This window comes from Pagrus major, chromosome 10, assembly GCF_040436345.1.
Source record: "Pagrus major chromosome 10, Pma_NU_1.0".
Taxonomy (NCBI): Eukaryota; Metazoa; Chordata; class Actinopteri; order Spariformes; family Sparidae; genus Pagrus; species Pagrus major.
Window position 1 is genome coordinate 20,302,341 of NC_133224.1, and position 27,898 is coordinate 20,330,238.

The window sequence follows — 27,898 nt, forward strand, 5'->3', positions numbered from 1 at the left end:
TTTTGTTGCAAAAGACAATGTATTACAGAGCACAGAAGCCAGTAAAGGCTGCTATTCTCCCCAGCAGTGGTGTTTTTTATTTATGGTAAATGGTTTTATGTCTCAATGAATGTGAAACTGAATTATTGATGGTAAAATGTTCCACATAGCACCAGTAATCTTGTGCTTTTAGTCTCATCACTTCCAAAAAGAAAAGAATGTACAGATGAGACCCACAGTTCACTGCATGTAAGGTTTGCTCTGTGGGAATCTTCAGAAATGGAGCTGTGGTGGACATCGCCCCCATCCCTGTAGAATCCTGCTTGTGAGTCTTTTATTGCTCACTGCAGCAGGAGGGAGAGACACGAAGTGAATCTGCAGATCAGCATCACAACACAATGCAATTCAACAGTTTAAAAATTTAAATGTGCTTTTAATAAATGCATGAAGGCTGCACCTGTGGCCACTTTGGAATTACAGTGAAGTAATATTTACAAGGCTCTCTGTGTACATCTTTTGACTTCACGCTGAGTGAGGCTGAAATTAATGCAATTTTGATGAATGTGAACTGGAATAATGCCTGGTCGCATTTCCCCCTACAACACACGCGCATACTTCAACTAAATGGCATTAAATGTCTTCTTTTTTTTTTTTTTTTGAATCGCTGTGTTTGTAGTTCTTTAGAGAAAGTAAAGAGCCAAAGTGGATCCATAAACTAAAGGTCAAAACTCTACAGAGCCTGGCTGAAGAGCAAATGATTGGCCCAAAGTGTTTGTTTGTGCGTCGCTGGATGTTGATGAGTCAGCAAAATTTTTTGCATTTGAAGCCCACTTCATAGTCATTGTCACATGACGCACTCTAAGGTGGTCTCATGGCCGCTTGATGTGACACTCGCACACACACACACACACACACAGCTGTCTGAGCAGTCATTTCCAGGGATATTAGAGGCCCTGTAACATGGTGGGCCATTAACAGCAGAATAATATCACATGTTGACCCTTGACATTCATAGCAGCTTATATCTCCTCGCTGATAGACGCAGGCTCTGCATATAGCACTCTGTGCGGGAAATGAAGCAACATGGAGGGAGAAGAGGGCAAAATCCCTGCATCTTAAGCCTCGCCGGCGCGAATAGCAGAGCGGCTTAGGGGAGGTGGGGGGCATGAGGGGGTGAGAGAGAGAGAGAGAAGCTTTGATACAAACGGGTGAGAGAGGGAGAAATGATGGGATAATGAGAATGGAGAGAGCAGATTTCTTTCCCCTCTTTTACAAGGTCGCAGTTACACCCCCTTTCTTGTCTCAACTCTGTCGCCCCAAACCCAGCGTGATGGCGTTGCATTCAACCGGATGACATCACCTGTTGATTTGGTAGCAGACCCATAGTGATATATTACACCTCTCACTCTTTTTGTCCGTTTTTTTTTTTGTATTCTGCCTGTGCACGACACTCACCTCATCTTTCATTCTTGTGACATTACTCATCTGTTCCCTCTCACTTTTGCCTGTTGCTTACCAGAATTCCCCTATTTTTAGATGTCTTTATGTGTGTTCCTGTGATTCCCCCCGTGTCTATCGCCCCCCTCCACCTTTCCCAGGCAGAGCGATTAATAAAGCGGTAACACTGTTCATTTGCATCACTCAGTTACTCCATTCCTTTCCTCTGCCCCATGTTTTTGACCTTTTACCCTTTCCCCTTCTGCCTTGCTTCCCTTTCCCACATTCTTTCAGTTTCCGCCCTCCATCAGCGTGCCCTTAAGCGGTGGTGTAACCAGTTTCCCATGAGGCTCAGTGGCAGCCTGACCGACAGGCTACCTGACTTCATCTCCTCCACCCCCTCCCTGCGCCCAAATTTTCCACCCATTTCCCTTCCATCCATCCACCTTCCAACACCCGCAGATGACTCAGTGCCCACCTGCCCTGCAGCCATCATCTATCAGTCAGTCTGAATCACACACACACACACATACACACACAATGGATCTCTGTGTGTGCTCCTTTGGATACACGTGTACAGTAACCGCTGTGAAGGACTAAAATGACAGCTTCAGCCCTCAGGGGTAGGCTGAACTTCTGTGTGCATGTGTGTGTATGTGTGTGTGTACATGCTCAAGGGTGTCCATGTACATGTAAATGTAGTTATCTCTATAAATATGTATGGTAATGCACGGGGAGAGGTCGTGAATAAAACATGGGAACAGGTGATGGCGGCTCTACTATACTCTTTATGGATGTTAATCTCTGAAGCTCTTATTGTGAAGGCTTCACAATATCCTGTTCAAATGTCACTGCATTCTGCGGTTATGCTAAAGTGAACGTGTGCTATATCGCTATTCCTTATGTTAGGAATAACATTATAATAACAATGACTATGATCATATGAATATTCTGTCATTCAGTCTGTATAAGGGGAGATGGGTAAAAGTTCCACAATATAATTTAACCATCAACAATAAAAAGTTTTTGCAATAAAGTTTTACTATAATTAAAGGGCAGGGCAGCCATAAGTTCTCTTTTTGTAATAAAACTTTAAAACTTTGCTGAGGACATTTAAATGCAACCCAACTACTTTTAATACTGGGTACATCACTCATTTTGATAGACTTGTGTTTGTTGTTGATGCCTGTAAACATCATAACTTATAATGACCCAGATCCCAAGCTTTTTTCCCTGTTATGAAAAACCTGATTAACATATGTGGGAAACATCAGTTTTAGCTTGAATGGTGAAGTAAATATACACTCTTACTTATTATTTCCTGCCAAAAGACCTGAAATATTGTCCCATTTATCAGACATACATGGAAATAATACCTAATGAGTAAAAGGTAGCGAGGAAATGAACTTTCACTCTATACAATAATAACAATAATTCAACATTTTCATTTTTCCATTACTTTCTGTTAATGACCAAATACTGGCAAACCTCCATATCTTGAAAGCGCCGCTGGTACATCAGTTGCTACTTATGTTAGTTAGTATGTTAGCATGCTGACATTAGCATTTAGCTCGAAGCACCTCTGAGTACAGCCTAACATAGATGCTAGCATGGATAAAGTCTCCTAAGCCATGTTACCAGGACCTTTCCTCAGGAACTAGAAACCTTTTTTGCTTTTCCACCAAACGAACTAGGGTCTAAATTGAGTTTGGGAGACCTTTGCTTCGCTGAATCTTCCTGATTGGTTGAGTACCTGCTGCATTTTTGTAGTTTTGAAAGTCTTCAATCGCACACCTTTTTTTTTTCATTGCGCTTCAACATATCAACATTGAGTTACTGAGGGAAGCTTCCATAGCCACTCGCAAAAATGACCCTTTGTCATGTGTCAGTGGACCAATTTGCCGAATCTTTGTGGGGCTAAGACTGTGGTGGAAATGCAGACAACAATGGGCTGAAATAATTTTTGTAGTTCTAAGAAAAGTAGTTCCTGGGACTCAAAGTTCCAGATGCTTTGGGTGAAAACACGACTTTAGTCTGGCTAATTTTTGCCTGGTCTTTATTTTTGCAACGTCATCTATCTTCCAAAAAAACTCACAACTTTTGTTTCTGAGAATGAAAACAAAACTGAAGAAACTGTTAGAAAGTTAGATTTTGATTGTCTTCAGTACAGAAACACACCAGTATGTTATTTCAGCAGTTTGTCTGAGTTTTTTTCACTTTCTTTATCAGACAAAACATTATTCCCCCAGACATCTGTCTCAATGACTTAATGATGTGCGAGGCATTCTTTTTCTATAGGGAGCCATACTTGAGAGGTAGCTTACTAGGCACTTTTGGTATTACAGTATTAAATTGTACACGTCTCTAAAGACAGTACAGATTGAAGTCAATATGTCCATGTCTCCTAGGTACTTGTAAAATATCTTGTACATAGTTTGAAATAGGAGAATCACACTAGATGCTGAATTTCAAGGGCCATTTGTCTTCAATGGACAGTTGGATACGCATTAAGAAATCTATGACCTTTATCAGCCTCTATCTATGTGGCCATTAATTCTCACTACCAACAATTTCACAGTTTCACATTACCAAGTAAGAATTGTTGAGTCTGGTGACAAATTGAGACATTGCCAAACACTGGAATGATAATATTGCTTTCTCTTCTGCTTTGTTTTGGCTATTTGAAGCGTGAGCTTATTTTTGAAAACCAGAAATCACATCACGGGGTAATTGCTGAATGATTTGTCTTGATCAACAACATTTTAATCACGGCTGTTTTGTCTCGGCGGCCAGGAAAAATCTTCATTTCCCCTTTGTTAAAAACGACGTAGCTTACACACAATTAGATGGAACTGAGACAAAAACATGAGCCCCTACTTATTAGATGTGTCAGTGTGTCATTCATCACTGCTATGATCATATTAGTGTACTTAAAAATAACAATGTTCTTTAAAATTGAGACCAAAGAACACAATCTGGGGGTTACTTACTGTAAGTAAAGGAGAAGGCGGCAGACAAACAAAAATGTCCCGTAGTTTAGAGAACTGGGATGAGGGACAGGAGGAAACTCCCTATGGACCCAAATGAGACAGTGTAATGAGTTGCCAGGGTTTGATACAGTTTTCTCAATCTCACTAATGCATTCTGCTGTAGACATTTTCCCAGCTTGCCTCCCTCCTTCCTTCTCTCCTCTCCCGGCCTCGTCTCCGTCTCTGTCTCTGTTCCAGCCTATCAGACATGACAGTACCAGCTGGCTGCTGGCAAACTCACAGCCAGAGGATATGAGTGTGTGAGTGTGTGTGTGTGGGTGGGTGAGGGTGTCAGCATATCTGCCTTTTGAAGGTGTGTGTCCATATTTTTGACAGTCTTTGGGTGTGTTTGTGTGGGTGCGTGTGAGGCACATTGTATATGAGTTTGTGTGTGTTGAGCGTGTTGCGTCAAAAAGCGAAACATGTTGATTTAATGTCATGGAGTCTGAGCCTGAGTGATCTGAGTCACAGGTGTGTGTCGGTTACTAGGGGCGGTGTTAAGAGCAATATTTAATTCCTATAAAGATAGTTGTCAACACTTGCTTGAAGCAGCTGTGTACTCTTGTGGGTGCTTGGCATTTGCTTTTCTGTCTGAGTCACTGAGCACATTAAGAGCCACATATTTGCCTTTCTTGCTGTGTGGATGTGTGCCTGCGGAGTTGTGTACCTCTGCTTTTGTACTTCCTTGAATTGCGCTCAAGTTTGGGTAATTTATAGGCACGTCTTATGAGAAAGAAAAGGTGACAGACCACCTATACACATAAAGAAAGAAAATCAAACACCGTTCTGGCAGCTCGGTACACTTTCACAGGGCTGCAGGAAACGTTTAAAGCTTATTGGGAACATTCTAGATGAACAGCAGATGTGCGTGTGATTTTGGCACTGTTCAACATGCTCACCCCGACCCCAACTGCCACTGACCCTCCTCACCTTTCCTGCTTTTGGCCCCCCCGCCCCTTCTTCCCTGCATCGATTAAACACATATTCTTCTTTCCATCTGTCCAGCCATACCTCCCACTGCCTCACAAAAAGTTTTGCCCTAGATTCGAAGTTGGGGAAAAAACATCCCAGTCAGGGGACACGCTCATCTCCCACTCCCCCAAATCCCATCCAAAATGTGTATTTTTAGATCTTCAGTAAGGCAGACCTAAACATCCTTTTTATGTTATCTTGCAGATTTTTTTTTCCTGCACTTTCCTTTTGCCTTTGTCTCGATTTGTTTGCTTGCATCTTTCTATTCCCTTGGCTTTTTTTTACACATTGCAGTGAATCAAATATAAATCAGAAATTCCCAAGACAAGAAGCTACTGATAATAAAAAACTGCGAAGGTGAATTTTATGGTGACCTTTCACAAGTCCTTTTCTGTGTTTTCTTTTTATTTATGGTCGAGGTTTGGCACAAAATTTCTGCTTCAGTAAAAGTCACAGTTGCAGCTTAGCAGCTTGGTCAGACATTAAGTAAGAGCCCTAATTTGAAAAGAAACATAAGGGACCTTGATGTAAACCAACAGGACCCCGTAGGCCTGTCCAAGCAGGATCTGAACCAGCTCTCTACTGGTTGAGACGGGCCAGAGCTGATGACAGACAGGCAGACCAGAGCTGAGGAGAACAGAGGCTCACGTTACATGCTGTTTGTTCTGTACGGACTCCAAAATCTGTGAGACATGGAGGGACGGGGAGCGATTTGGAAGGAGCTGTAAAAGGAGAAGGAGCAGAGGAGAGATGAGAAAAGAGTAGGAGTATGAGACTGAGAGAAGGTGAGAAGCAGAGAGGAAATGGGTTGACAGTGAGTAAGAGGAGGTGGGAGAAGGTGGAGGAAAGAGCGCTGTGGGAGGGGACTTTAACATATTCATTAGAAAAGTTTGAGTTTTTGTTAATAGGTAAAGGGGTTCTGTCTGCTTTATGTCCTGTCTTAGAAATGGAGGAAATAGATACAGTGTGTGTGTGTGTGTGTGTGTGTGTGTGTGTGTGTGTGTGTGTGTGTGTGTGTGTGTGTGGAACCCCCAGAGGTAGGAGGAATATAGAGCGAACTGCTAAAACCTCAGGCACACTGACCTGGAGGGATGGATGAAAAAGGAAAGGAAGAGAAAGAGGAAGTTATGGTGTGAAAAGCAGTCTGAGGAAGCTGAGCTAATGTAGTGCGAAGTGAAATATCTCATTCTGAAAGAAGAGCAAAGGGGAGGAGAAGGGGGAATTACATAAACGCTACAATATGTGTGAAACGGTGAAAGTGTGTTGAGGAGAAACAGGGAGAAAATGAGAGGAGGAAGAGGGCATGGGTGGGGGGACTGGATATAGCTTAAGGCCAGTTGGCAGTGACCATAACGGTTTTCATTGCGAGGTGTTGATTCTGTTGCCGAGCCCTTGAGCCACGGGCATTTAACCCCGACAACAACCTAGAACAATGGCTAACAGCCGCATAAACGGATAACATGTGGGGTGAAATACAACATTTACTGCCTAAGACAACGACATCTGGAGCTGGAAAACTGAATCAGGGCTCCAGGCTTGGGACAGGATGCTGAGAGGTGAGGGCGAACAGGGCAGGGGTGCAGGTGGAGTAAGATGTGGTGGTGCGTTGTGGTTAAAGTGCATCCCTTTATAAATCCCTAGATGCATAATACACTGACTGAGGGGCTTCTCGTGTTCCCAACCAGTTCCCCATGGGACTCGTTTAACTGCGGCGCAAGCCCTGCTCTTTATGAATCTTTTGCACTGTAACGTGTGTCACTGCTCATTACTGACAAGACCGACTGTGATGTAGCGCTGGGGGGGTCCCAGGGGGCAGTGGCTCCTCTGGTGAGGGGTTGGGACCTCTGAGGTTGCACCGACTCATCACCGCTGACATGTCTCAACGTCATTAACGAATGTGCGTGCGCGCAAGTTTGTATGTGTCTTTTAGTGTTTGATGCCATTCGTTTAATGCCTTTGATGCCACGTTCACATCTGCTGTTGCCACAGTTTGACATATGCTGTTTAAATGCTTCTCTTTTTTCGTGTAGAAGTCCAGTAGTTCAATAATTTGTGTCTTATTTCCGAGGAAGTGTGATAACTAAGTGTCTGCGATGGAAATGTGTGTGCGTGTGTGTGTTTCCAAAAGAGACAGAGAGTGAGAGTGGCAGCGAGCAGAGTGCTCAGTGTGTGTTTGTGCTTTCTGCTGTGAATGTGTTCCAGATAGTGCTGCTGATGGTTATCTTTCGGAGAGGGCTCTATTGATTTGGCTGTGGTAAATAATTGGTTGGGTCTACAAGCTGTCATGTTCGGCCTGATTGCTGAGCATTGGTGGTCTCGAGCAGTTATCTTCCTCCATATCCCTCTCTGATCCTTCTCTAGCCTCCTTAGTCTATCTCTACATTTATTGATTAGAGCCCTATATGACCATTCTCCATCCTTCAATTTGGGGCAATAATCCCCGTCCCGGAGCCATGTGCTACAAGTTATCTGCTTTCCACTTCTTGTTCTGCTCCAGGGAGAGAGGGCAGGTACAATTTGGGAAGGCGAAAAACAGGGAAATGAGGAGAATACAGAATGAGGACATTTGGAAGGGTCAGGCGTAATAGAAGCCTGCGTGGTCTGCCCTACTTTTCCTTGACAGTAGACTACATTAGTACAACTACTGCAAAGTGAGGTGGAGTGTGTGGAGGGTCCCCTGCAAATTTCATTCCATTAACTAGCATTAAAACAAAAAAAAAATCTCACTGTTCTCAGCTACCAATTCCCTAATTAACAATCCCGAAATGCAGACAGATTTAACTCTAAATCATAACGAATAGGTAAAAACTCCTCAGACGGATTTTCCTGGACCAAAACCTCATCCTCCTGCTGGCTCTGTGGTGTGCATCCCATCCACTGGGAGGGCTGCATGTCAAGTTTGGGAGGCCCTGGCCCACATGCTGCAGCCTCTCCGCAGGGTCACTGAGCTGAGGCGATGGGAAGACCATTAGCGACCCCGCTTGAATGGCTCTGGGAACTACAACCCCCAGTGAGCCAAGAACAAGAGGGTTGATTATCCGAGCAAAGCCACAAAGCGCCCTTTTGAATGTATGGAGAAACGCCTCATTTACTGCAACTGGTGGATTTTCGTGCGTTTTAAAAACCTACACCAGGCCCCAGCATTGCATGCACGTAATCCCTGCCAAACTCCGAGGGAAACAGCTATAATATACTCCACAGAGACTTTGTGATATTTAATTATGGTTTTGTAAAGCATAAATTTATTATGCCTGCTGAGGGATACAGACACCACATCTGACTTTAAAACAACCAAACCTAAGTAAAGCACACGAAGCTGTATATTTAGCTGTGACGTGTGGTATGAACTGCAGGCGAAGTGCTATAAACTGCTCTGAACACGGGACTTTTATGACACTTTTTTCAAGGTATGTCACTTTTAAATCATTTTCCTTACATTTCCTTTAATAAGAAGTGCCTCACAGAACATTCATACAGCTATTGCGGGTGGTGTTTCTGAGGTAAAGCCTGTGTAATGTCGTGTTCGCTGTCCTGGAAGTTTCTAGAGAAGCGGACCGGGGGTGAAGTCGAGGGGAGACGGTGAACTTCCTCTGAGAGCTGCTGCCACGTCTGAGCCCCAGCAGCCACACTTCCTCTGGAGCACACAGCTCGAAGGACAGCAGCGGAGGACGGGGATAAACTTGATTTAATTAACGGTAAATTTGAACAAACACGCATTTTCCTTCTTTCCTTCTTTCCTTGTCGCCGAGAGCTCTTCGAGATACCATAACAAAGTAGGCTGGACTAAGACAGCAGATGTTTCCCGTCACCGGCTCGGCAAAAAATCAATGAGTCGGTTTACTTTCTCCTTTTCCTCCTCTCGTTCAGTCCCAGACTAAAAAGCATTTCTTTTGAAACTTCATAAAAGTTAATTGTCACACTGTGTTTTTGTCGCGCGGCGGGTGAGATAATAACCATGTTGTCAAGTGGGGAGGGTTTTTATAAAATCAAGTTTACTGCTGTGGCACAGTAGGAGCAGTGCTGCTGTTTGCACAAGTAGGAGTTGTACAGCAAAGAGGGAAGCCTTAGGCTGTGTTGATATTGGTTTATCTCAAATATGAACAGCGCAATAACAGCATGAGCGGAAATACACTGAAACATCGGTCAAGATATGTTTGAAGAGTTATATTTCTTGTATTATACATGGAAGAGATGCTTTCTTTATTCCTCTTATTGTCATACACACACAAATAGTTATTTTCTCCCTGTGCCTTGCTCCAGATCTGCCATGCTGCCCAGGCTTCCTGTCTATATCCTCATTTCTTTGCCAGTACTTCTGGTGCAGGGCAGCACTGCTGATTCGTCCAAGAAGAGCCCCGCTGCCCCAGCCAGCCCTCCACCTCGCCCGCCTCCTCCTCAGGGTGACCCCAGCTGGGCTCTGGGTCTGCGCCTGTACCAGGCTATCCGCACGGACTCGAGCTCAGTGAACACCCTCTTCTCCCCTCTGCTCGTGGCTTCCTCGCTTGGAGCGTTGGGTGGAGGATCGGCGGGCACCACTGCCAGCCAGCTCCAAGACCTCCTCAAGACCTCACCCCCCGCCAAGGCTGGAGCTGGGGAGCTTCTCTCTGGAGCATTGAAGAGCTTCACTAAAGCCAACGGGACCAGCTTTCACCTGCACACATCCTCAGCTCTGTTCTCCAAGCAAGCCCCAGCAGTCAGCCAGGCGTTTGTGAAGGACAGCCAGGCCAGGTTCAGGCTGCAGCATAAGGCACTGGGGAAAGGAAACTCCAAGGCTGACCTGAAGCAGCTCCATGGCTGGGCTAAAGCCGGGCTCGGTGGGCTGGAGGGCGCTCCTTTAGTGGCTGAAGTCCAGGCTAAGGCCGGAGCCCTGATACTGGCCAATGCCCTGCGCTTTAAAGGTGAATAGAGATACACAAGTAGTTTGCATATGGGCTTGTCTACACTCAGATCTTAATGTGATTAGTGGTGATGAACATCAGTTGTGGTCTATATAATGCCAGAAGATGGTGAAAGATGACGTCCTCAAATGTCATGATTTGTCCACAACCCAAAGATATTCAGTTTACTGTCATAGAGGAGTCAAGAAACCAGAACATATTCACATTTAAAAAGCTTCAGTTTATTATCAGAATTTGGTGATTAATTTAATAGTTGTCAACTAATAGATTAATCATTTAATCCTCTGCTCATGTCATCATGCCAACTTTGGTCTGTAGACAGAATATCTTGGAAAATATGACATTGGTAGAGTACTGGGAAATTATAGTTGTAAAATAGTCTGCAAACATATCATCATATGTGAGTGTGTCCAAAACAGTCTTGGCTGTGACCCTGAATGAGGCAATTCTGTACCCTACTGCATATTTCATTATGGTGAGTATCCAATGGATTAACTTGTTGGCTGTAGACACGTAACACAGCAGCTCTGCTGGACTAACTAATGCTGAAATAGGCTGTTGTTCTTTGTAATTGTGGACTCAATTGCAATTATGCAACGTCTCCGAATCGAAGTTGTTAGCTGCATTGGATGAGAAGTCTTAGAATATTAATATGACGTGCACATGTACCGTTTCCAATGTTCAGGCAGCACTGAGAGCCCACACGCCAATTTGCCCACTGCGTTATGTGTGCCAGCATGCCCACCCATGTGCATGACTGTGTGTGTTTCTGTGTGCGTGCGTGCATGCATGCGGTGGACTCCAGCTGGTGGACACAGCAGATAAAGGATGATTCTGGGGTCTATCACTGAGAGCTTATTCATCTTCCATTGAGGGGTGATGTGTCATCTTAAATAATTGAGTAACAAGTGTCCAGACTCTCTCCCTCGGTGTCATGCCTAACATCTGTGCTTGGAGCGCTCCAACTCTGCGGCGGCACAGCTTGGCTCAGATCTGTTCTTTGTGACGGACTGCAGTGGTGGAGGCTAGTCAGTGTTTCGCTACAAATGCGGTCGGTTAGAAGCCCCATCTGTGACTGAACAGTTGCATCCCAAGAACATATCCGTGTAATCCTCATCTGAAGTTTATCGTTCGTCATTGTGCCCGTTTAAAAAGTGCATTCATTTAACTCTTATTTGGCTGTTAATAGGTGTTTGTCTCTAAAGAAATGGCTTATTATCCATTTTTCCTGATAACTTTTCAGGAATGTAATCTACCATCTCTATTTCTCAGGCACAGGCACCATTTGTGTGCCTGCTGACGTAGGATCTCATTTTTGTTTGCAGTCTCCACAAAAGATGACGATGTGTTAAATATATCCTTCTGTTTCACTTGTTCTTTCTGTGGCGTTCCGCTCTGTTTTTGTGCTTTTGTCATTGTTTATCGCATGTCTAATCTACCCCGGTCTCCTCTTCCTCCTCTTCCCACATGTCTCCTCCTGTTCACATCCTTATCTGCTTCTATCTGCCTCTATTCCTTCTGTTTCCTCCTGCAGGTAGTCTTTTTATTAGGTGCAAAAGGAGGCGAGGCGGATGAAGTAAAAACAGGTTGCCAATAGACAGGCAGCCTTTTGAAAATAACATTCCCTGACAGACTATACATTGATAAGCAATTTAATTAATTCTCTTTGTTTGATGTTTTGACTTCATTACAAAATTAGTTTTTCTGTGAACCAACCCTCGTTGGTTGGTTCATTAATTTTATGGAGGAAATATACAAATTAGATTATACAGCAGATTGCAGCTCACAAATTAGATTACGGAAAATTGGATTCCTTTAGTTTTGATTCATAATTTAAAAGTGGTCAATAGTTTGCTTCTTGCTCTTACGAGCTGCCTCCCGTTTGTCGTAACTTTTCCTTATTTTGCCTTTGATTTCAGGGTCCTAAGGTAATTCAGAGTTTGTGATAACGTAATGGTTTCGGAGATGGCGCCGGAATTTCTTTTGGCACTGAGCAGGCATCTGCTTCCTTGCCCATTTTTATTTGTTTCACTTTCCTCCTCTTTAGTTAATTATTGAAGGGGAGAATTAAAAAAAGCTCTTCGAGGTCTCTCCTTCCCCGGGCTGTCACAGCATTCAAAGAAAGGGAAGGTCAGGGGCAATTAGTTGTGGAACATGTTTATAGTAGAGCGATTTTAAAAGCAAAGAGAACTGCAAGAGGGCTGCAGAGAAAGAGCAGTGTAGGGAGAGATTTCTGGGTGGGAAGGGGACAAAGAGACGCAGGGTAAAAGAAATGGGAGAAAAGTAAAGAGCAAAAACTGAGAAAAGTAAAGAGAGGGTGGCCTGTTGAGAGAGGGAGAGAGATTGACAGACATGGTGGAGGGATGTAAAAGGCCTACCTTGGGAGTTCCAGTCCGCACCAGTTAATTAATTCAGGCTTTGTTCCTGTTTTAGACAAACAAACACTGGAGACGGAAGAAGAAAAATAGGATTGTGGAAAATAAAACGGTAGAGAGAAACTTCGACAGAAGATAACGCAACAACACGGGGAACTTGAAGAGGAAAGAAAAGGCAAGAGAGAACAACAAGTCCCCACATATTTAACCTCTAATAATAGCTTGTGAAATACCACAACTACTTGTAATCAGAAGTTGATGAGGGAGCCGAGGGAGCTGGTTGGTCTCATTGATTCTCTGTTTTTTGCCTGAAGTTTACAGTATGAATTGGTAAGTCTGTGAGCGATTGGATTTCTTTCGTGCAACTGTCTCGTTGTTTATTGTTGATGGATATTAATGGATTCAGGTTTCAAGCAATCTCTCCTCTGCGGTGCTGTCCTATAAAAGAAGATAATGCAGAGCCAACCCAAAGCAGGCTCGCTTGTCTAGACATAAGCCCACACAGCCACACACAGAGATCAACAGAGTCCACTGTGCAGGCTGGTGAGGTCATTAAAACACTGCGCGATACAACTTTTAGCATTTACACACACACATTTGGAGAAATTATTCATCATTTGGACATCATTTCATCAACATGGCTGCCACTTCAGGTAACCTTCAGCCAGTTGTTTTTGAATTCCTGTGCGATCATATTTCCTCTCTGATGTTACAGGAAACGGAGCGAATGTCTGTGACTTGCACTAGCATGCTTAGGAGGGAGAATCTATGTTTTTTTGGCTGTGACTTGTGATTGGCTGGGGTCCAGTGGAGGCTGGGAAAGCCACACCTGGTGCTGAAACAATTAGTCGATTAATCAATCAACAGAACCGAAATAAACATCAGTTTTAACTGAAGCAAATAGCACTGATGACATTATCAGGGGAATAGAGTTTGAAAGAAGTCCCACCAGAGGAGAAATCTTATACTATATTAGCCTCTACTGATTTTTTTGTTTGTTTTTAAAGTTGTGAACTTTACAAAGACAAACAATATACAAAATATTATTTGAAGTTTCATCAATTTTGGTCTTTAAAAAAAAAAAAGTTTTTTAGCCATGCTAAACCTGGCTCTAAGGAGGAATATACAGTATCAGTCATTGGTTGGCCCAGACTGAAATATCTTTACAGCTATTGGATGGATTGCCATGGAGTTTTGGGATTTCCGAGACTTTTCTCCTTCACACCACCATAAGGTTGATTGTGGTTTTGTCTTGTAAACCATTTAATGGATTGTCATGGCACGCGTTCATGACCCCCTCAGGAAGATTTTTAAGAACTTTGATGTTCCCTTAAATTTTCATCCAGTGCTCTTATTATCTTATCCATCTGCTCACATTCATCTGCTCATATTCATCAATGTCAAAATCCTTCTTTGTCATATATTTTGGTTAATTATTGAGCCAGCAAAACTTATTACATTCACTTCAGCCTCAGCTGTACTTTGTGTTTAGTGCTAATTATTAAATGTTTGCAGACATGCTACCAAGCTAAACTAAGACGGGGAACATGGTAAACATTATACATGCAGCATCAACATGTTAGCATTGTTATTCGGCGCATGTTTGCATGTCGTTGTTAGCATTTAGCTCAAAGCACCACTTTACAGATTTACAATGGCTATTAACTGTTGTATAGCGATGTTTTTATCAGTTTTTCACGATTAGTTGGGATTGTTGCTCTGACAAAATGAGCAAATTAAAGATGTCACCTTGACTTGTGGGAACTTGCAATAGGTATTGTTTACTTTGTTCCTGACATTTTGAAGAGTAATTGATTATCGATCTTATAGAGAATAGAAGGTTCTCTACACTTTGTCCAATGCAAGTATTTCATGATGGGGCCAACTGGCCAAGCAGTCAGTCTCTAAATTTTCATCAGGGCAAGTGAGGCATTCGGCCTTCCTGCAATTCTGTATTGTGTCACGAGTGTAGTAATCTTTTTAGCCGATTAATCAATAATGAAAATCATGGTTCGTTGCAGCGCTAGCTGGCACCAATTGTCCTTGACAAAGAGTGACATAAGTACGAGTCATAATCTGTCGACCTCACTCTGTTGTGACCTCTTCATGAGTGAAATGGCCAGCAGCTTTGTGAAAGTGTTGTGAGGTTATTACAACAGTAATTCCACGACTCTCAGCCCCTCCTAAATTGACAGCTGTCATGGGGTTAGCAGGGCCAAGTGGGATGTGGTGGGCAGTGAATGGGACAGTGTGGCCTTAAGGACCTCATAACCGTCTCAGTATAGCACTCTCAACACAGCAGCTTTGAGAAGAGTAGACATTTTTTAATGGGCAGTAGATATTGAAGATTCATGAGCAGTGTCAGCCGGTGTCACCATGTATCATGTCTATATGTATTTATGAACATGGCACGGTTTAACCCAGTGGTCACCTTTTCACCTCTTTCAATCATTCAGTATTTTTATTACAGACTCAACATGTCAGGCACTGAGTATTCAAAATGGCTCTGTCCTCTGTGTTTGTTTGGCTGTTTGTTCAGGGCTGTGGGAGAGAGAGTTCAGCGAGGAGAGTACCGATCATCGTACCTTCTTGGGGAAGAAATACACCAAAGTGATGATGATGCACAGAGCAGGTAAAAAACACAGTCTGTTGCGCTGTACTCCTGCCAGCAAATAAATGCAGCGAGAAGCAATTTGAGTGCTGAAATGGCTTGAACATCTGTAAGGTCCAATCTGCCTCCCTCCTATTTATCACTGTGTACCTTCTGATTTATTTAACACGCTTTTCATATTTTATGTATCGTCTTAAAACAACAAGGTAGAATGAATTTCTGCTACGACTGCAGTAAAAGATGTTGTAGAGATACATTGTATTCTATTTAATGTTATCTTATAATGTCATTTCCAATTCATGAGAAGGATTATTCAGTGATCCATTGCCATGCAGTCTAAGGTTGCATTCACATTATGTTTGAATGGATTTATTCCAACTCTGTAGTGTTTTCCACTATTGTTCAGTTCACTTAGGCAGGTGAGAGTTCAAACAAATAACTGCTGTGACACGAATGAAAATGCAAGTTGGAACCAGCTTCCAAGAGAACTGCTGTAGAGACCTCTGACCTACTGCTGAGAAGCCAAACATGGTACATTATGGCATAGAGCTTCTTCTTTTCTTCTTGACCCTCTGATCTTTCCTCACCTCTGTGCATGCCTACTTCGGTCCTTTCTTACAGGCTTGTACCGTCACCATGAAGACATAGAAAACATGGTGCAGCTTCTGGAGGTGCCGCTATGGGGAGGCAAGGCCAGCATGTTGCTTCTGCTTCCCTTCCATGTTGAGAGTCTGACGAGGTTGGAGAAGCTTCTGACCCCGGAGCTGCTTTCTAGTTGGCTGGGAAAGGCCAATGTCACCAGCGTGGCCATTTCGCTTCCCAAGGCGAACATCAGTAGCACACTCAGTCTGCAGGTCAGTACATCAAACCTAGTTTTATTGCTACATACACTGAACTATAATGATAACTTGAAAGGTAGAAGGTGATATTAGCATGACTGGGTATGAAAGGGGCATCCTCGAAAGGCTCAGTTGTTCACAAGCAAGGATGGGGCGAGGTTCACCACTTTGTGAAACATGATTATATAAAGAATATTACTACATGGGTTTGAGAACAATGTAAAACTGTAATACTTTTTACACAGAATCCTGACTTCTTTGGAAACAGGGTTGTAGTGGAGTAGGCCTTAAGACAAAAGGGTGAAATAAACTTAACCTCAGCCTCCATCAATTATTAACTCACATTTTATACTTTGCACTGTGATACACTCAAGTTCTAAATAAATCACACGGTAATGTTTTCCATTTGCAATGAACGGTTAAGTTCCCTATAGTTCAGGCTAATGCATCGTGCCTCTTTGTTCTTTGGCAGGCAGTATGGTATCTCTGAGGCTGGCTGCTCGGAAATGTTTGGATAAAAGACTTGGCTGATGTCTTATTCCTCACCTGATAGGCTGAGAAACTCTAAGAATGCGATCAGAGGGGCTTCAGTAGTTTCCTTTCTGTCACTGACTTTACAATGTAGGCCATCTGTGACACCCTGTTCCATTTTAGATCATGTGGTTTATGTGAGGTACATCCTCTAGGTTTGTGGTTGCTTCCTTTTTTCATCTCTCTTGTGGTGCGCATACGGCTGCAACTCCTCAGTATTCCCCATGGGCTTTAGTTGGCTCTGGCAAATCCTTGGAGTGAGTGTGAACAACCAGGTGCTCCATCCCCACCAGATGCAGCCCATCTTGAATTGGCCTAATTTCCAGAGTCACCTCACCTGCCCTGGCTGTGGGTTTGTGGTGTTTTCTTTTTCGGGGGATCTACAGGTGTTTCTGTAGGAGTAGCTGGTTGATTCTTCTTCATTTGTATTTTTGTACCTGACACAGGGGCCTGAGGTGATGTGCTTATACAGTCCATTAAATGTGCAATGGAGTGGAAATGGTTGCTCAGCTTTTTAATACCATAGTGGAATTTGACAGAGTGGATCCCGCATGCTGCCTCCATTGTACTTTCTTCTTTTAGTTTCAATCTCTCGTTCATTTCCTGTGTCCACACACTGCATCATTTTTCACTTCACCTGATATGGTCTCTCATATCTCCAAGAAATCCGGTCATCATTCTCATTGTTTCTTCGTCATCTTCGTCCGCTTCTTTGTTTTTTATGTGTTTCTTCTTCTTTGTTCACTGCTTCTTTGTTGGCCACCTCATCTTCCTGACTTCCAGTCTGCTTATCTTGGTTCCCTTCTTCTTCCCCTTCAAGAGTACTTCTTTCTCTATTCATGTGTCACTCCTCTTCCTCCTCACTTGGCTCTGTTGCCTCCTCTCTCTCTAGCCCTATTCACACTGCCTTTTGAGTGCGGGAATCATGCGCCGATTCTCTGCATCGTCCTCTGTGTGAAAGTTTCAGATGCGAAGGGGGGGACAGTTTTGCTGCGGCTCTGATGGGCCTATGGAGGTAGTATCGGAGGCGCAGCAGAGGTGAGCCGGCGTCTGTGTGAATGGATAAGCTGGCGGCGCGGAGCGGGGGCATTTCGATTTGAAGGTGTTCACAGTCTGACAGCTAAACAGGTCCTTCACTAATCAAATAAAAGAGAAATGACCCGCAAAGCAACGTTGGACCAAACAACAGTAACGTAGTAACTGGTAGGGTGTTTAGCAACTTACATGAGGTAAAAAAATACCACAGTTATACGTGGAGAAGTGTCTGTCATCCTGTCTGTCCTACCGACTCTTCGTCACATTTCTGCCCGAAAAACAGCGTCCGTCCCGGGCAAAAAATTTTAACTCACCAAGTGTTTGTCTCCTTCACTATTGTGTTGTTGTAGTTACTGTCTTGAAAAAAATCACAGTGACGGTCAGCCCTCCCGACCAAGACTTCAGTGAACTTTCCCCAGAAAAAGCATCCCTCCCCGACTGACAGTCAGACAGCGTCCTGTTTACTGATGGCGATTATGTAATTATGTAATTTAGAGCGAAAAACGTAACTTTGTCACTTTCCAGGATGCATGATGGGTCAGGATCTCAATCACAACACATTATAACTGCATCCATATGATCATAAACAGTCAGTGGGTACAAGATTAGCAGGTGGACACCGGGGGTAACACGTCGGAAAAAACACACAGATCTCAACATCTGTACCATCACGCCTCTTTTGAATCCGCAGCATTGGCGTGCTGTATGAATTGACACACTGGTGCGGCTTTACGCCGGAGCTGCTTGGTTCTGTGTGAACAAACAAAGGTGGAGAATTGGCGAGCCTTCGCTGCGAGGATAATGTGGAGTCTCTGTGTGAAAAGGGCTTCTGTCTTTGTACCTTGCTGCTCTGCCTCCCATGTTGTGCATTTCATCCGCCACGCATTCTTCACCTATAGCCTCTGTTTCTTGCCTGCTTTTCTGTCCTTCTCTTCCTCTTCAGTGTTCTTAGTAACTGAAGCAGTGGCCTGTCTTGCCCCCTCCAGTTGAATCCAGACTGTCTCTGGTGAGTTTGCCTGTCACTCCTTTCTTTCTTGAGGTGATGGGCATCCAGCTGTACACACAGTGTTGGGCTGTAACAGCCTTCAGCAGAGAGCCAAACCCCCGGCTGTGAGGAGGCCAAGAGGGACCCGAGGATGACCATGGCCTGTAGCTCCTCTGTGGGTTTCAGACACCTCCCACAGACCTCCTTTTGCAGGAGCACAAAGGTCATGCCACAGTCCAGCTGGTATTCTGCCTGTGTCTCTGCTCCTGTTAACCCCAGAGCCAGCAGGTAGCCGGTCTGAGTCAGAAGACAGAAAGCCAGGAGGAGCACCAGGCAGACAGTCAACAGCTTAGTGGCTTCTGATGCTAATGTGAGTGCAAGAGGTTGTTAAGGTTCATAAGGGCCAAACCAGAGGTTTTACCATGCTGCTGTCTGGAAGGTTGGAGAGTTGTCGAGCTGGTGGAAGAGCACGTATTTGACCGGGCCACAGGGTCCATAGCAGGGTCATCGGCACAGACAAGTTGCTAGAATCACACAGGCCTCCACACCTTTGAGACTGTCCTGCTGATGTGGGTCATGACAAAAAAAGAAAGTTTCCTTCGAAGCTTAGTCTACCGATGTTATTTGTTTTTTTTCATTCAAACTTCTACAGGTTCACTTTTCCAAATGTTGATGGTCCTTGTTTAAAACCATTAACTTTACTAGTTTAATAGGTAAGAGCTATAGGACTACAGAAACACTCACACTAGAGGTTCTTCCCTCACATGTGATCTTTGGCTGAGTACGGAGACCAGCTTGCCGGGAGCACACAAACCTGACAACAGCCAAGTTTAATTTGGGTCTTTCATCAAGTTACTTACAGAGTAAATGTGACTGCTGATATGACCCTCCAAGGGAAACATTGGCCATTTAAACTAGCAAAAGTGCAGAGCAGAGAAAATATTCTGTGACTGATTTGTTAACTTGCTAACACTCCAGAGCCCGGCTGAGGTGAGCAAAACATGGTAAAGAAAGGATTGACAATTGGGATCGAGTTAAATATTCCTGGATTGGCAAAGATACAACTGGGAAATCTCTTGTACTTACTGTTACTCACCAGTAAAAGACTGATTTTAAGATGCACTCAGATTGAATGCATTGCATTATTTGTGTGTATAGAGTGTATAGTTTGCTGACTGTACCCACGGCATACTGACAGTTTAGCTGGCTACCCATAACTAGCTAGCAATGGACCTCCATGTGGAGGAGGTCTGTGCATGTTAATGAGACAGCTCAGACTGACAGAGAGCTCACCTGAAACTCCAGCTTTTCCTGTCCTTTTTCTCTAGTTTTTCTCCTGATTTATGTCGTATCACAAAGTATTTTGTTAAGTCGAAACATTTTCATTGCATGGATTTGTCTTCACCTTAATTCCCATAAGTCTCGTCTTTAGTTTCATCCTCTTGTATCTTTGACTATGTTAATCTGATTCTAAATTTGCATCATGTCGAGTCAGATCCCACCCTTTGTTTCATAGAGAGATGCAGTTATGGACAAGTGACAAATGCATGGTAAGAAAAGAGAGAGAGAGGGAGAGAGGTTAGTTGAAGCTGACAGATACAGAGGGCATGCCAGTAAAAGCCATTTCCCCAGGGCCTGCTACACTGACTGGAACCTAATACCATGTCCTCTTTACATGTACGTTATAACCTCATCATGAACTGATGAAATCCACTTTGCCCTCTTTCTAGTTTAACAAACATCTCTGAAGAGTTGCGCTGCCATGTTTTTCTGCTAGCCATGCCCTGAAGAACAAGCTTTTGACATTAACATTGTCAGGACACTCTGGGGAGGAGGCTGTAATCTAGAACTAAAGCTTGAAACAACTCCTTTTGACACGGCAATAACTTTGCCAGGGAAAAGAGCAGAAAACACACTGTTGCTATTTGTCTCTGCAGGAGAGTTTGCCAGCGAGAAGAAAAAATGTTTACTTTTTTCTCTTACCTGTAAATAACTAGAAGTAGCTGTGCTTTGCTCTCATTATGTAGCCTAATTATAGACAAGCACTTGAATGTTTTGACCTCTGTTTCTCTGATTCGTCACGAGATGTCTCCCTCTGTTTGCCCTCTCAAGAAAAAGAAGTGCATTTGTTGATTCATTATGAAAGGGCAAAAGCTCTGAACAAACCCTCAGCCCACTCTGATCTCATTTCGTCTGTCTGTCCAACCCCTATGGCCACTGACAGCCTGCCATGTCTTCTCTGACGATCATTTTTCCAATTGGGTCGGGCAAATAATTGCTCATCACCGTGTGTTAATACTGTTTACCACTCTGTCTGTCAGTCCTTGGGATGGCCATGGACTCCTGAGATTAGAGGGCGGCATCTGGACAAACAGAAGATCATAGTCGTGAGTGTGTGTGTGTGTGTGTGTGTGTGTGTGTGTGTGTGTGTGTGTGTGTGTGTGTGTGTGTGTGTAAGCCCTCACACTCGTGTCCTCTGTGTGAGGCAAATGAGAGCAAACAAAATTCCTTGCATGGATTTGCCACATCCAAACATGCCTATTACCTCCTTTACCTCTGTCCTCTCTGTCATATCAGTCCCAAGGATCTAATTCCTTTTTGTAGGTCTCACATGTGACGTGTGTAATACTCCATCACTCAGCATCACATTGGCTCCGCTGACCTAAATAGGAGTGACATTCGGCAGGCAAGTGAGCAGTAGAGGTGGAGGATGACGAGGGGGGGGGGGGGGCGGGTCAATGTTCGCTCGGGGACAAGGTGGAAAGTGTCACAGAGAACTATAAATAGTCGCAGACTTCTGCCTATTTCTTTCTTTACGTCTCCCTATTTGTGGTGTTCTCCTCTGGTGAAGGGCAGACTGTGTCGGAGTCTGTAGCCAGAGACGGAGAACCCTCTTAACAAGCCTGGCCCAGAGGTCACCGAATAAACCACCCTCATCGCTCTCTCCCTCTGTCTCTGATCCAGTACTGACCAGGCCACACACACATACGTACACACTAATGGTCGAGTTCGAGCTCCACTCTGGCTGTATCTCCAGTCGGTGACTAAGACATATGAGTGCGCACCGGAGAGCTCACTCAATCACAGCTAATGAGGTCAAAAGGCCATCAAATATTTACAAGAGCTCACTCCACAGTATACAGTGTCGAGAGACAGCTGTTGTAACGCAGCCACCACAGGGCTGCATCATATGAATTAATCAGATGTGTTTCATGGCCATTAGTGGAATATCTCACTAAAAGCTAAGGCTTTTTTTCCTTTCTCATTTGTGGTAAAAATTGCCCTGTGGAATAAAAGGCGGTTCATGTGTATATGTGAGTGTGTGAATGAGACACAGCTAGTGTATTGACCATGCAGAAGAGGTAAAAGCCCATGTAAATAAGATACCAATAGCTGTTTTGCTGATGAGTCTCAATAAAGAGATGGAGAGGCTTTGAAGCCTCAAGAGAGCTAATAGAGAAAGGGTTTTTTAAAAAAGCCTGCATCAAATGTGTCCATGAAATGGAGCTGTGATGATGCCAGTGCCACATACTGCATACTCAACCACCCACGCAGAATGTTAAGGGCAGTATTGAATTAAGCAGAACATGTCTGTAGTTGTTAAAGGTGGCAACAGCTTAAAAGAATAATTTGGCAGGTTGGATTGGTAAGCCAGAGGGAACAGGAGGCGTAAACTGTGCAGGAGCAGTGGAGGTATAAGTATATTTTTACCCCGAGTTTCTTATGAGCGTTGGCCTGATCATAGTCACGATGTAGGCATCACAGTCTGGGTTAGTGTGCAGTGTTTAAAATTTAAATAATTTGCCTTCGGAGCCAATCAATACCCAATGTTCTCATTAAGATTTTGGCAGGATAAGACTGCAATGCATTTTATAGACCAAATGATTAATCCAGAATATACTCAATAGTGGTAATACTTGTTAGTTGCTGCCCAAGGTATAATATTGCTGTGTACAATTATTTTATCATCCAGTTCTACAGGTTTTCGGTCCAGATCCATATCTAGGCTTTCATTCACTCTCACTCTTGCTCACACCAACTTTCACAACGTTCACTCACTCCAGCTCTCTCTGAAAACTTAACAGTCCTTATTGCCATTGTCCTTCATCAACTATCTCATCCAGATTAAGTGTTTTTCCTCCGTTTCTTTGCCTTTTCTTTGCAAATTGCAGCAATATTTAGCAAGGTAGGTGGTTTTTGATTGATGTTCGTTTCTGTTTTTGTACAGGAACACAGAAATTCGAGTTCTTGTGGAAAAGAAGGGAAAAGAATATACTTAATTGTACCTTGGGGGAAATTTGTCTTGGCTCCTTTGCTTTCCTAAAATCAATAAATGCAATATGCAAGTCACAGACATAAAACATCCTGTAGACAATTAAAAACAATTACTGGATATATTTACACAAGTACATTCAGTACAACACACAACCATGCAAAGTTTTTCATTGGATATCAGTTTACGTAGTGATATGACTTAAATCAGTCGAGTTGTAACAGTTACAGTCAGTTGTTCGGCATATACCCCTATTTGACTGTCGAGACAAAAACTATTGTCGTTGGTGTATGTGGTTGTTTTGTGTGGTCTTTCTTTGGTTTTAATGGTCTTAAAGTCTTTCCCCTGTTTAAGTCCCATAGTTTGCGAGCAGCACTGATATAAAAAGAGAAATGTTCATCAGTAGTTTCCGTTTTATCTCTGCTTTTCTTCTCATCTTTATCTCACCCCCCTTGTCATTATTAAGGGTGTTCTGTCTCTTAACATCAGCCGCAGTGACCCCTCACAGATGGAGCTGTAACATGTCCCAGCTGCCACAACGTATCCACTTAAAACCCCCACAGGTACACCCAACAAGCTACTTAGTGGGCTCACCCATCAGGCTGAAATAATGTGATGCGGAGTGCTGCACGCCTGAGGGTTGATGCCATGCTACCTCAGGCCTGGTTAGACTGCACTGCTGTAGGCCAAGTAAGCCCTACACATACACGCACGGAGGAAACCACCAGCTGACAGTGCCTGTGGCTCTCACTTGCAGACAAATAGCTCGTTGATGCTGTGTGCGAGGCATCAGCAGTCCGCCCAGTGCTGTTCCATCTAAGATTCATGTGGTGCTTCAGAGAGAAAGGGCAGCCAAAGAGCACCTCCCAGAGGTCTTTCTCCCCATATAATGCAGTGCCACACCTCTGCGGTGCACAAGGCTTCCATAGGCCCCTCTGACACCCCTGGCCCGCTTCCCAGTGTGCTGCCACAGGGTCCCTAAATTTTTAAAGACTCAAAAAAAAACTAACCAAGTGCTTTTGCCTTGACAAGCAGAGTAAGAGAGTTGGGTAGAAGGGCTAGGTCAGGTGGGGTTGGTTTGTACTATTTATATGCTTCATAGTTGCACCTGCACTGGTGTAGGTCAAGTGATCTGGTTCCAAAAGGAATACTGGTGAAGAGAACGAGGAAGGATGGGCATGAGTGGCACAGAGAGACACACAAACCAGCTGCTTTTCCTCACACACGCATTTGTTTTCAACAATCCGAGGAATCCACCGACTTAAGCCTGTTTCTGTTACCCTGTTAGATAAGGAGCGGGAAACCTTGAAATCACTTGCCGGTGGAGATCGAGAAGTTGAGGGGGCGATATATACCAGGGCGAGCTGCCCTGTCAGAGGGAGAAGGATGAGGCGGGGAGGAAAAAGACTGAGTTAGGAGCAGAGAGAGAGAGACGGAGTGGGATAAAATAGAGGCAAGCGGGGCAGATGAGGGATGGGGATGCCAGGCAAGTTGCAGAGCAGCAGAGGAAGACAGTGATGTAGTGGTAGCGCGTGGAGGAAGAGAGGAAGAGAGGAGGAATAATGGATGAGGACAATAGAAGTGCATTAGAGCAGGCGGTGGCGTGTGTGTGTGTCTGTGTGACGGGGGAGCTTTGCATGAAAACACTGGAAAGGGAGTGACGGATGCCAACATCTGTATATACATCTACTTATTTCATGTTAAGGCATAAGCCTATATGATCCAGTCTAACTTCCTCTTGCATGCACATCTCAACTTTTGAGTAGAAACGCAGACATTCAACAAGGATTATTGCAGTTGCCCATTAGCATGTGGTTTTAAGAGCTGAGCAGAGCTATAACAATGTGGTTTTGAAAAGAAAGCCAACAAGGCAGCACCCACAGAAATTTCCAGACAACTCATCCAAATGATGTAGTGCTCTTGTCTTTCCAATGAAGAGCCTAATCAGCTGAAGTTTAAACAATACTAGGATTCACCCACCCGTCGTCCTCTGCGACTTTTCTTCCAGCCGTGGCCTTCCGCACATCCACACACAAGTCCCACAGTCACACGCTCGCACCCGCACATGCTCTCATCTGGCCCCTGGAGAAGCCTGTCACTGTGAGTGGCCCGCTGCCATGGGAGGATAAACTACCTGTCATGACGACGACTTTCTGTGGAATTCATATCAGAGGCAAAACAAAGGAGGTGCTGAGGTCACGGGGCATCACTCTTAAATTATTCATCCTCTGCTTCCTCCTTCCGTCTCCTCTCTGCCTGTCGTCCACTTTGTTCTGCCAGCTCACAACAAGGGCAACTGTCAGCTTCCATCCCATCTCAAATTGTTGGTATAGAAAGTAAATAAACATGGTGGAAAACTCCCTTTAAAAAGTTACTGATTGACTGTTTTGGGGGGTATGTTTATATTTACGTTCATCATGTGGTGAGGTTCGGGAAGGGCAGTGCATGTTTCCCACGTCTGAAGGTCAAAGCATCATGAAATTTTAAAATGTGCTTTCCTTCCCACTTGTTTGGTCCTCTTGCGTGCATAATTGATCAGTGTCCTGGCAGCTGCTTTTTCGCATACACTAGCAGGACATCTCTATATAGGCATGCTTGTGGTTAACTGATTTCAAGGCAGTCCATTAATTCCATCACTCTGTGTTTTCTGATTCTAGGAATCGTTGTCTGCTCTGGGCTTGACCGACGCCTGGGACCAGAAGGTAGCCGATTTCTCCGGGGTGTCAGACAAGAGCAAGGGGAAACTCCACCTGGGTGGAGTACTCCAGTGGGCCTCCCTTGAGCTGGCTGCTCAAGCTGGGAAAGGAGAGGATAAACTAGAGGAGGAGAACATAGAAAAGGCCAAGCTCTTCTACGCCGATCACCCCTTCATCATCTTTGTTCGAGACAACACTACTGGAGCGCTGCTGTTGATGGGAGCTCTGGACCATGCCGAAGGAGAGGCCCTCCATGATGAGCTGTAGCACCCTCCAACATCTCTTGCTTTCTTTTTTGGCTCTGTCTCTTACACACTCCCTCTCAAAGACTACACCCTGGTTTCTAAGTTGAGACATTGTCATTCACTGTGGCACACTATCATATCAGACTACAGCTGGCTGTCATACATTGACACTGCCTAGTCTCGCGCTGACTGACACTGACACCGCTATACCCAACACTGACACACAGTCACGCACATACCGACACCTACATGGCATACATAAATGAAGATTCTGTGCAAGACATTACGAAAGTTGACGGATACAGAGAAAACAGTAACTTGTCTCCCACGCATGTGCACCCACACACACACATATACACACACATCCAAGGCCGCAGTGATCAAGTCAACACAAAACAAAATGACAAACAAGAGTGCACTGACAAACACTAACATGCTGACAAGCAGAAGTGGTTACACTGACACAACACTTAGAGCAGCATCAACAAAGAACTTTAACGAAGAGCAGCACGCAGTGACACTTGAATCCTTCCTGTCAGGCAAACACCAGGGCAGGTGACTGTGTGTGTGTGCATGCGTGTGTGTGTGTGTGCGTGGTGACCGACCGATCAAGGGTGCCCATGAGGCCATTTTCGGAGCTGGCAGGGACCTAGACGGGGTCCCCTGGGCTAGATCTGAGGAAGACTGATGGATCGGCCAAGTGCTTATTGATGAGCCAGCTTAATGCTAATGGCCGTAATGAGTCACAACGCTTGTCAACAACACGGAGAGGACGGGGGAACCTTTTAATCTCTTAATACCGTCAGGGATCAATGACACCGTTATGCCGCTGGAAACAAACATGACTGACATCGCTTGACTTAAATGTAACAACTTAATATTTAGGATGATTATAGCTTGAAAGAGGTATCGATTTTCATTTGTATATTTGTTTTCTAGAGCACCAGAGTGGATGGTTGGAATATGTCAATGAGCTAGAGTAGTATGTTTAATATTTGAGAAGGTGCATTTTTTAAAAATAAATATGTATGTTTTTAATTCTTTTTTCACTTGAGCTTCAGCCGATCATAATAAAAAAAAAACAATCAATCATCAAAACATGTTCTATTAATATCTAATATGTGTGGCCATCTTTCTTGACAGCACCAATACAAACCAAGAAAGGAGGGCATTTTTTTCTTTGCCCTGAACCGTATTGGCTGACATTGAGCCTCAAGGGTACATGGAAGCAGATTCAAGGCCCGGATCTAGCATCTGTTATTGGATTTTGAGGGACAAAACTTGATAGGCTACCAGTGTCTTAAAAGTGCAGTCACTCACTACATGCTTCCCAACAAACAAAAAAAGGTCAAGTGTCTTACTTCTATTTCCACGAATGAATAACTGAAAAATAAAACACACAAGGGAATGAAAAGAAAAGGCACTCCTTGCCATTTTTCTGTCCATCTACACAGAGCACTTTTCTGGTGTACTGGCTGTCCATGGGTTTACGAACACAAAAGACTTGCTAGATTCAGTATTCCTTGTAAGTAAGAATGTGTGCTACATCTGTCCTGTTAAAGTGCTAAGTAACAGCGTCTAGACACACAGCTGGTCGGTCTGATGCACAGCATTCAACGAATCTGTTCCCGTAACACTCCAGTACAGCTTTGTTCCTAATTTAGCCCATCGCACAGGTCTGCTCAGCAACAGAATGTGTCGTACATGTGTGTGTATGTGTTAGTGTGCGTTCATGTGTGAATAAAGCTAGCACAATGACCTCTCCGCAGTGGCCTCTGTGCAGCAGAGACTTGTAAAGGGCACTATACTGCAGGTATACTCTACACTGAATAAACCCGGGAGCTCAATTTAGACAAGCCGATGATGGATCCGAGGCCGTCCGCTGTGAGCACATCAATCCTGCTCATTCCAACACCAGCTCCCCGCTGACTCACCTTCACATTTCATTCAGTTCACAACACTTACAAACGCATGCGTGTCCACATCCGCTCAG

General features: G+C 44.1%; 1 protein-coding gene across 1 annotated transcript; it reads left to right on the plus strand.

Moving 5' to 3' along the window:
- The first annotated feature begins 8,960 nt into the window (after nt 1-8,960).
- serpinh2 (serine (or cysteine) peptidase inhibitor, clade H, member 2) lies at nt 8,961-27,023 on the plus strand. The gene is made up of 5 exons (XM_073474490.1): nt 8,961-9,112; nt 9,678-10,315; nt 15,230-15,322; nt 15,923-16,155; nt 25,622-27,023. Exons 2-5 carry the CDS (start codon nt 9,685-9,687, stop codon nt 25,925-25,927), a joined length of 1,263 nt encoding a protein of 420 aa, XP_073330591.1. The 5' UTR covers nt 8,961-9,112; nt 9,678-9,684; the 3' UTR covers nt 25,928-27,023.
- Nucleotides 27,024-27,898: the final 875 nt, after the last annotated feature.